This window comes from Nanorana parkeri, unplaced genomic scaffold (assembly GCF_000935625.1).
Source record: "Nanorana parkeri isolate BGI_ZX_2015 unplaced genomic scaffold, ASM93562v1 scaffold234, whole genome shotgun sequence".
Classification (NCBI taxonomy): domain Eukaryota; kingdom Metazoa; phylum Chordata; class Amphibia; order Anura; family Dicroglossidae; genus Nanorana; species Nanorana parkeri.
The window spans coordinates 227,961-239,390 of NW_017306502.1; the positions used below are offsets into that span (position 1 = coordinate 227,961).

The 11,430-nt window shown below is 39.3% G+C and overlaps 1 protein-coding gene across 9 annotated transcripts in view; it reads left to right on the forward strand.

The window, feature by feature from the left end:
• The window catches only part of CASK (calcium/calmodulin dependent serine protein kinase), a 240,822-nt gene that overhangs the window by 158,042 nt on the left and 71,350 nt on the right, over positions 1–11,430 (forward strand). For all 9 annotated transcript variants that reach the window (XM_018556336.1, XM_018556340.1, XM_018556337.1 and 6 more), the window contains one exon: positions 9,387–9,464. In XM_018556336.1, coding sequence (XP_018411838.1) covers positions 9,387–9,464 — 78 coding nt within the window. The remainder of the gene's footprint in view (positions 1–9,386; positions 9,465–11,430) is intronic.

The window sequence follows — 11,430 nt, forward strand, 5'->3', positions numbered from 1 at the left end:
ACTTAAAATAGATTTGAAAGATCTGGCAAATTTTGAATTTGAAAAAATATCACAATTCATGAAAACATATGCAATTGTACAGGTCTATTGTGAATACATAACTTTGCTATTTATCTCCCTAACTACAATATCTTCCCATGTGCTATAACCAGGCTCTAATTCTTTGCCACCTTTATTGCTCCTTGCAGCTATATTCTATAGTTGTCTGTTACTTGAAGCATGATGATTTAAGCCACCACTTTCCTTATTAATTCTATTTAGTGTTGAAGAGCACTACACCCGCTCTCATGGTTGATAAGATGATAACGATTGATATGGGCTTTTGTCAATTGCAAGAAAGAAATTTACAGCTTTCCTTTGGGGAAGACAAAAAGCATAAATGGGAACGATTGCTGCCCAGGGTCATTACACAGCGACAATATAACAAGAATCAGTGTTCTGGCACTTAGTATTACACGCGTCATAAAATACATTTAAGTAATTTGCCTTTGTATTCTCTTCTCCGTATACACTATCCATGGAAAATAATGCTATTCATTTTAGTCATGGTGTGCTTCTGTTCTAAGGCATATTTACCTTTTTTGCTTTTTGGATACTGCTTAATTACATTTGAATGCAATTATGATTATTTTGAACATAAAAACGTTGAACTTTGAGCTGATAATGTGGCGTTATCTGATTTTTAGCCTTTAAATTGCACCTTCCAGTTGTGCTGTGTGCGCCAATCAAACCACAACCCTCCCTGTCCCTACTGTGTGCCTGCTGCAGACCAAATCTAATACTAGAATAAAGCATATTCCTTTACTGAAAATACAACACCCTTTTTAAAAAAGAGGGGGAAAAAGGCATTCATTGAAAATGAAAAGACTAGCCAATTGATCAACTTGCCTATAAAAACATGGAAGACCAGCACCAGTAACTATTAAACAGCATACCCTAGATCAGTGCTCCCCAACCTTTTTATCGCCGCGGACTGGTCAACGCTTGATAATTTTACCGTGGCCCGCTGAGGGGGGGACGTTGATTGTTTGTTTATATTTTAGATTGTTTTGATTTAATAATTTGAATTTAAGTGTATTTAACATGCCTTCAAAATAAAATACAGTTACACCAAAAAATGAAAGCGTTGGAATTCTTCACCTATTCCACCACCGAAAAACTGGGCGAGATTACGTTAAAATGTGTGACCACGTCACTGGTCACACATTCTAACGTAGTCTCAAACTTTGATAGATCACATGCCTACCTGTAATCATTTAATCAGAGAAATAGATTATAATAGGGAACATTACAGTGTAATATTCCCCATTATAATCCATTTGTCTAATTACATAAAATAGCAGTACACAACAGAGAAATAGATTATAATAGGGAACATTACAGTGTAATATTCCCCATTATAATCCACGTCTAATGACATGATGTAAGACACCCCCCCCCCTTCCCCCGCTCAGACTCACTCTTCCAGGAGTAGCAGCCATGTGTCGATGTGTGCACTCACTGCAGGGGGCGGGGCGTGTGACACACACACGTCTCCTGTGACTCGCCTCCCCTCCCGCCGCCTGTTACTATAGACGCGGCCGGGAGGGGAGTCACAGGACCCGCCCCCTCACTGTGAAGCCCGTCGGCAGTGCAGGGCCCCGGTGTTCGAACACTGGGACCGTGCACTGCCATATATTGCATGACCGGACCGCACTGAGACTGTGCGGCCCGGTACAGTAGTCCGCGGATCGGGGGTTGGGGAACACTGCCCTAGATGCTGTGCTATGTATTTTGTGGCAATATACCACTTCATCGGGAGCTGACACAATCCTCTTCTTTCGCAAACATTTAACTTTAAGTAAAACAATGTAATATGGAGTGCACATTCTAGCATCTAATATTCAAATACCTAATCTGTGGCTGTTACACCCAAACTAAAGCTGCTACGCAGGTGAAACAGTACTCAACAAATAAATATACATTATAAAATACACTGCGCTCTAGCAAATATACTAGAGCTAGAATATATTAGATCTAAAACAAACATTAATGTGCATGAATCAGCACTGCTACTAATACATCAGAAGTGCTGTTCAATCCAGCTGCATAGTCAGTTCAAAAAGCAAAACTAAGTTCAAATATGCTCACTTCAAAAGTGCTGCAAGTCTCAGGTTCCGGTGACCGTCACCACCAAAGTGCACTTTTCTAAAATAAATACCTCAACAAATGGCGTTGCCCAGCAGTTGTAAAAGTAAAAAAGGGTCAATCCATATCTTCTCCCTTCATGGGTCCACACTCTCTTTACCACATCTTTGTTTGTAATCCCTGTCATTTTAGCAACAATGTGTAAAACGGTCACATTTATTACATGAAAGCATATAAAATAAAACTGACAATACAAAGTGCCTTAATGACACCATAAAATGTGCTTGGCTAACAAGCCCTATAACAGCAGGACTTCCAGGATGTGTATTGACATCACTGTGCCTCTGCCGACTCAATGTGCTTGGTCAGTGATGACATCATCAAGAGAACGCCATCCTGTCTCCTTATGCTATGTAATAGACCTCATTCTCCACATACTGTCTAAATAATAAACCTTTTCTATACAACAAGCCACCAGCCTTCTGTGTTACAACTAGAAGATGTCACTTATCCAATGATTCCAGCAATAACTGAATAGATATTATTTAATTTAGCCTTTCAAATACGGAGTTATGTAAAAACAATACATATATTGGACCATACATAAATACAATAAAATAATTTTAAAACATAATAATCCCCCCCAAAACACAACACTCAATGCCTAAAGGGAGTTGCTGCAGTAGATAAGTAATAACATTTTAGTTTAGCTGCTTCAGGCCTGTGACAGGAAACCTCTGTGACCCCAGATTTATTGCATGGATTGTGGAAATTTCTGGCCATTGCACAACATCATGCCTGATTTCTAGTTGCAACTTGAAATACTGTTTACTGACCACCAGATGATAGTTTTTGGAAAATGCCATTATTATTTTTTATTTCTGCAAATGCTAATATTTTTTAGTTAATACTGTTCTGCAGTGATCGTTTGCTTTCAGTATGCCTTTCATTGGGGCAGGTATATGAAGGTTTTAGGTCATCTTATCCATACATTCAGTGTAGACTGTTGTATATCTAGCATATAGAAGTGTAGGGTTTGTTTTGTGACACTTGTTTTATAAAAACAGCACTCATTTGGTTATAAAATTATGGGCTTTGACCCATTTGAAATTACATTTTTGAAATGCCCAGGTCATGATTATATGAAGCCCTTCTCTCTAAGGCCACTTCTTTTTTACTATGATTTTCCTGCAGGGGGCAAAACACTGTACACGCATTATAACTTCTTTAATGCCTATTAGATCTAATTACATTTTGGATAGAGTATGGGGAGGGTTAAAGGTGCTCTAAAGTCATAGCATATACTATCTGGTTATAACATCAGCATTGTAATAGGAATACATACTATAATTGTTTTTGATAATGCAATCAAAGCTTACTTGAAAAACCCCTTTTATGTAGTGAGTGCTGCCTTCTGTCTGCCCATCACTTTCATAAATTTCCTGATTTCCCAGTATGTTTTACATCTCTCTCCCTGCTGCTTGAAATTATGCAAATTTGATTTCCCAACACTACATATCCCATCATGCATTGCTTCCAGCAAGCAATGATCTTATAGGTTGTTCAGAGGATGTGCATATCCACAGGGCTTAGTGAAATTGTCAATGCATTGAGGAATGCAACCTATTGGCATCTTAAAATATACATGTTTATTAGATATTTTTGACCATCGATACACTTTAATAGGCTCTCTGGTTTGTTTTTTGCCATCTCTCTATCATTAGAGAGATTTCTGTTCATTTCCAGTTCGAAACATTAGAAAATATCTTTTCAATGTGAGGAAAATTCACTGCTACACAGTTGTCACAAGAGCAAGTGGGTCCCCATTGGAGGATTTCCCCTGTATACCTGTTCCGATGGCAACTCAATATTTTGTATGCATGCTCCGTTTTATTGCTGCTGACATTGGTGATCAGGAGAATTCAAGAAGGTGGATCTCCCTAAAGGGCACAGGCCGCAATTAAAAACAGTGGTTCTAAACTCTCACCACATGGAATCTGAAAAACATTTTTCCTTTAGTTATACTTTAAGCTTAGTAGCTAATAATATGAATGTCTGTTCCACTGTGCCTAGTTGAAAGCATACCCAGACCAGTGAGTTAATCACTGCAGTGCTCCTGCAGTTTGAAGAGCACCTTAATCAGCAGTGATCACATGAAATGCATAGTTCCTGATATAGATGGGATGTAACATATCCACTTTCAGAATCAACATTGTTTGTGCAGCAGTGATCAATGCTTTACAAACCACTTGCATACCAGACAGCTATGAAATGGGATTTTGTGATGTTATTTGTAAAAGAGATAAGATTTTCATTGGTAGATTATTTATACACTTTTATATGAAACATGCAACATGCATGTCACAGGTCGGCTCAATAGATCGGAAAGTGAGCAAACACATACCGTTGCTCGCTCAGAGAGACGTGACTGTCACGGCTCCCTGCAGGGATTTCCCCCCCCCCCCCCCCGTCCGATCCTCCAGCACTGACTGGCGGAACAGACGGGGGGAGGGGCGGGTACAGCTGGCTCTGCCTCTAGAAAGGCAGAGCCAGCTGTCACTCACGCAGCTGGGTGGCTCTCGACAGTGATATCCCGGCTGCTGCGTCTCAGTATACCGCAAGCTGTGGCTCGCGGTATACTGAGCTTTGGGTGATGGGAGGACGCTTGTTTGTGTCCACCTGTGACCCTGAGGAGAACTATGGGGAAAAGCCCTAACCCCATAGTTCTCCTTTTAAAATGTATTTTTAAATGCAGTGTAATTCCCTACATATTACTTAGTATACGCTGTTTGCATTCTGCCTGGAGTGAAGTTTAACTAATATGTAAAGATAGTTCATATAAAGTCTTATCAAATGCAGTCTTGTATTTTTTTTTTTTTTAATTAAAGTGTTACCTTGTTCAACACCCGCCATCCACTCAACTCAGGTTAATTTGTTGCTTAATTTCTTGAGACTGTCTACAGTTTTTAGGTCTTGCTTGGAACTTGCATATGATCATTGAAACAGCGTATTTGTGCATTGTAGTGTTTGGAATTTCAAGCATGTTTTCCATTTGCAGGCATACAAGGCATATTTTTGGATGGCTAAATAGGCATTCTGAATATTTACCTACTCAAGTATTTTTTTATTTTTTTTTATGGCCATCCTGTCCCCAAATTTTCACTGCACCCATATTTGTAAGCTCACTTTGTTTCTACTGCACTTAAGCAATATAGTTAGAGCAGAAGCAAACTAAAGGCTCATGCACACAGGCACAAATATAGGCATGTAGGCATAAAGTGTAAAATGCTCCTATGTTTGTGGCACCCGGGAGGCCCAGCTGCAGTGTTTTCCTGTCCATAGGATTGCATGGACAGAAAACATTGTACGTGTATGTATACATTTAAACGCAACTATCACGTTCACGAATGCAGATTTTTGCATTTGGAAACTTGTGTGTGTGTAAATGACGGTACCCGCATTTACATGCATATACCCACGTACAGTGTTTTCTGTCCATAAAATCCTATGGACAGAAGAACGCAGCAGTTGTGGCTTCTGGGCATTGCAAATACAGGCTGCATGTTTCTCATTACCCCACCTGCACTGCAATGTACACAACTGTCCTCCTAGGGCTGGCATTCCATTTCCCAAATTTTATTTTTTCCTGGTTGCAGCTTTATTGCTGAGCTGAGAAATGTTGAGCGTTAGGAAAAAGGAATTTGTAGTTATATGCTGAAACCTCAGCTATACTATGTGTTCATAAACCTTTTTAAACCAACGTCTAACCCTAATTTGCTCTAAAATATAAATGGTTACAACAGATTAACCTAGACCTAAAAATAGCTGTCCTGTGATATGGTATATGATCTGTTTGCTGCTACCAAGTTCATTTTGCAGCCAAGTCATGAAGTTGCTGTAGAACTTTGTGTTTCAGATCTGAATATGTACTGTAAGTAAATAGTACATTTATTTATTTTTTTGGTTTGTCAAATATTAATTCTAAATCCTTATGTTTTTGTTGGAAATAACTTTTTTTAGTTTGATCACTAAAGAATTTTCTGTTTATGGATACTGAAGATTAGACAGGGTCGTTGATATGACTTTGTTAGTCACAAATATAACAATGTAGATTTTCGTTTCTTGTTTTATTTGTGTTCTTATAGCAGACCTGAAGTTTCAGATGGGCATTGGTCCTTCACAGCTTCACTGCTGTAATGAAATACAGGACTTCTCAGCCTGGCCAAACAAACTGTAGCCCCTGAAGGGGCTTTACACTTTTTATGACCAGAGGACATTAATGCCTAGATGCCCAGACCAGATTGTCTGCCTGCATGGGTTGGTTACTTTAACAAGAACGCTAATTTGCACGCTTAAAGAATTTTAAGACTTTAGGGTTATTATGTGGTACTCTGTTTTCATATTAAATCTGCTCTTTAATTGTGGCCTGACCAATGTGCACAACATGTTAAACAATGTATGTATTTTTTAGCATTTTACTATTGTTTTTATTATTTTTAATATTGCAGCTGTATCTGACAGTTGCACTATTAAATAGATTACTTGGTAGGTGCAACGCTGCATCCTGAACATGGCAGTGACCATCAGAAGGACAATTTCTTGTGGTTTCTTTGTATCATAAAAACACATGGTGATTGTAGAACCGCTATTAGTGAAGACTGTGTTGTATTTATTTAATTGTTTCATTGTGACTACTGTACTCGTTATGTTCCCCTAAAGTACCCCTACATCAAAACCTTTGCAGCTTAGTCTAAATGATAGTCAGATATTAACGTATTCCACTTCAAACGCTTATAGCCAAAATGTGGATGGTCAAAAAGCAGTGCCAACCATCGGGATCATCCTGGGTCCAAAAGAAATGGAAAATGTAACAGATGTTTAAATAACTGTATCTAATCATTAATTATCGGGTATACCAATTCGGCAATGGTAGTAGCTGTCATCCTATAGGGTTCTGTAAGCTTCTTACAGTGTGTATTAGAAGCTGAAGCAAGGAGGATACAGCCCATCATTTCCTGGCTTGAGGATATCCAACATGATCTAGCCCTTTCCTGCCCAACTTGTCCCTGCCCCTCACATTTCAGTTCTTTAAATCAAGGGGGCTCAACATCACATGTAGGCATTATCTAAGGCGGTCTTTATGCAAATGCAGTCTCTCTAGGACCACGTATTCCTTCAAACTGCCACCCACCTATCAAGGCTTTTTTATATTTGCATATCTCCTCCCAAGAGCCAACCTGCTGCTTGCAGAGTACTCATGAGAAGAGTATTGAGGTAGCGTGTGGTGATTTTTTTCACCCCTACCACCAGCCATGATTTGCCTGCATTGCAAAGGGAAGCGCAGAGACAGAAAAGTGAAATGTAGAAATGTTATTAGTATACTGATGGGGGAGACAAAAGGCAATACAAGTAGATTAAACTTCAGCTTTAGGGCCCATTCACACCACATCCAGATCATACCAGATTGTTTCCGGACCCAAAATGCATCCTAATGTATCCCTATGCTATTTCTGGCCTCTGTTTACACCAGCGCAGTCTGTACCAGACCAGAAAAATACTGCATGTCTCATTTTGTCTGGTCTGGAATGCACTGCAACTGTGGGCAGGTTCACACTATTTTCCAGACCAGATCTGGTCCAGAAAATGGTGTGAACCAGCCCTAACCATATGCTTTGCTTAAATCCACCAGTTGCCCCTCTGTACATTGAGAGGAAATTTGCACAGCTGTAGGAGATTGATCAGTAATCAGCATTTCTAAAGGTGCCCATACACCTGACTATTATCGTATGATAATTGCGGGTGATCCCACGATCGTACGATAATCGGCAGGTGTATGGGCAGCGTGCGACCTCATCTACTGCACGGTCGCATGACTTTCGTCTTCCTAGCACGCTGTAAAAACCGCCGAAAATCGTACGATTTTCGGAGGGTTGGTAGCATGTTTGGAAGACGAAAGCCGCACAGGCCGGTGTGCGCAAGCTCACCATGCCCGCTCAGCATTGCAATCATCGGCAAGCCCTCCCCTCAGCGGGGAGGGCTTGCGATGATCGCAAGTACGATCTGCCTGTCCAAGATGGGCAGGTCGTACGAAATTCTAATGACCTTACAACCATCGCACAACGGAAGTCGTGCGATGGTTATAAGGTGTATGGCCAGCTTTACAATTACAAGCTTATTTGTTAAAATGGTTCATTAAAACATTATGTCCCAACTCTTTATCAATCTTTTGTCAACTGACTTCTATTTTTACCTTGCTTTGCGCATAAGTGATTTGAGGGATCGATTTTAGTTAGAGGTATGGCCTTACCACAGCAATAGCACTGCTTTAAAAAGTAGTGGCAATTTTCTAATGCACATGTGCTTTGGAAATGTGCTTGTCTGGCAGTCAGAAGAAGAGCTCATCCACATGACCTGCCAAACGCATGTGTCCAACCTCTCTTCGAATCATCTCTCATCACCGAAGCCTGCATTTTATGAATGGAGTGTAAAATTCAGGCCGCAGTGGAGTTAACTTTGCAAAGTATATTGGATGGCGATTTCAACCCTCTTGCAAATGCCACCCTTAGTGTTTGTCAGGGATCCTTCTGGCAGCAATCCAAGTAAATCTTACTGACCTGTTCATTATACGAATGAAAGAATCCTTATAATTAAATATAGATACTCGGTGCAAGAATCTGGTATTTATTATAGGGCAGAATAATTGTCTGTTAAAAAACAGAATACTTTTGTGTATAAAAACCTGGTATGTATTTATGTCAAGCTTGAAGTCTTACGTACACCTTTTAAGTAGATTATAAAACCTGGTATTGTGAGCACTCATTGTGCTGAATGTCTTAGTAATGATCCTTAGCATGGCTTCTATCATACTATCCATGTGAAAAATAAATTCACTGGTGTTCTAGTTCATAAATGGTAATAGTGAAAGCTGTTGAAGTCCAATCTTACGTCCCCACATTCCTTTCAGGAAAAAAAAACCCTTGCCAATGCTTAATTAGGGATTTTCATCACTTCCTTGGGACAGCTATTACAGCAGGAAACTTTCTCATAGTCTACTGCATTAGCAGACTTGCTTTTTTTTTTTTTTTTTTTTTCTCCTCCTAACGTCTTTCTTTGCTGGTGCCCAAATAGCGGTAGCTTTTAATTCAGTTTCAAAGAGTTTTCACTGCTGGATTATTAGAAGCAAGACTTTTCATTTTTATCTGTGAATGTTTAATCAGCAAACTGTGCTTGATTGCATTATTCTTGTCCTTTGATTTCAGCTTTATGACAAAATCAATACGAAGTCTTCGCCACAAATCAGGAATCCACCGAGTGATGCTGTACAGAGAGCCAAAGAGGTAATTACATTTTTTATTTCTTCTTACTGTTTATGCATGTGTTATTTCACCATTTGAATTTATATGCATTTAGGTGTTTCAAGATTGTTTTCTAAATACATTGAACTGACCAGATGTACTTGGATCAGACTATGCAAACTGTCACTTCAACACTTTCTCATGGTGTTAGATCATTCATAATCATTCCATTATTCAGCTGTAATCTGACATCAGCGTGCTAGGTGGCAAATCAGGGGGCACTTGTTGTTGTACAGAGGACCTTCATCACCAAGAACATTTACCCATTTAGTTTTAATCTAATTAAAGCAAGCTAGCAAAAAGAAAATACACCAAATAATGAAGTGCAAGCACTTTTAGAAAGTTAATCCAGTTATCATTAGCAGTGTAATTGGGCCATGCATGACTGACAATATTTTTATTTTATTATGTGAACAATGCGAGTGAGTGCATGTGAGGAGCAAAATTGACCACATTTTTGGTTGTAATGGTTGTAAACCATTGTGATTTGTAGCCATTTAAAAACATTTGGAAATGGTTACATGTCTTTATCACTTCAAAATTGAATTTTTTCTTTCTCTTCATAAAGAAACTAATTTTGTGAATTGCTTGTTCTCATAAAAGGTCAAAAAATACATGCTCTGCATGCATTTATAAAGTTATAAAATGTCTAAACTCGAGGTTTCTGTGCTAATTGGAGACAGAGTCTAGATACAATAATAAAATAAGGTAACACAGGTTAAGTGGGTGAAATAAAAGTCCCCTTTTATCATAAATTGTTCTACTTTTTGTCAGATATGTAGCTTGACTAGAGGGAATATGGACAAGAAAGAAATGTTAAGGAGATTGTCCACCTCTTAATAGTGTTAAAGAATTAAATGATTAAAGGCCAGAACATGTTTTATATTTATAGGCTGAATAGGTCCGGTTAAAATATTTTCTGTTTTGACAACCAAGAAAGATATAAGCATTTGCCCACTTATTTAGCATTCCTTAGTTTGGGCCTGGCTTTTGGAGCCATAGGTCAGAAGTCACCTCGGGTCTGCCATACCAAAAGCCTGACTTCAAACTAATAACACATGCAGTTTAACTGCTCCTAAGTGTGCATAAACGTATCAGAGACATGACTTTGAGAGAAATGTAAACCACTACAAAACTTTGGAGTGGTGAATTTGTCTTGCTCCACTCTGCACCGATTCCTGAAAAACCTCATGTCTACATGGGTGTCTAAGGCTGTACTCTGTGTAAATATAAAGGCCAATGGCCAAGGTAAGTCCCTTGTTGGCTTCTTGTCTCTCAGTGGCTCCAGCAAGTCCTCATTCGCATGTCCGTTTTGCGCCGTACACTGACAAGAGTAAGTGTAAATCTCCAGCGAGTTCCACATGTATTTGCAATCAGCCGCTCAGCCGGTACAAGTTAATGACGGGCTCCATGTCTCTTTTTGCACATGGAGCAATTACCTGCAGTAAGGGACAGATGAGCAGCCCTGGATGCAAAATATCTGCATCCAGGCTAATTCCAGTTCATTGAGAAAACATTGAAATCAGAAGATCAATATATTGGTCCAGGCCTGTAGCAGTTTTAACCAGTTGACATCCGCGGTGTTAAACCCCCTTCCCATCCAGGCCATTTTTCAGTATTCAGCGCTGCGGTACTTTGACTGACATTTATTCCGTATAACTATACCTGCCTTCATATTTCTCTCACAACATGTTCTCATGTAAGTGTCTGCACCCATAACTGCTTATTATTGTTGACATAAAATAAAATCCTGACATTGTTTGTGAAGTAGAAGGGTATGCTTTGTGCCTTACATCTTAAAGAGTATATGCACAGAAACTGATTTTATTTATTCATGGACTCCGTTTGGTTTCTTATGTCCCAGGACGTTTCAACAATTTGATCACATTACAAAGGCTCCTGGCTTTGCTATTCCCCCCATAGGGTCTAATTTCTTCGGTAACGCGAG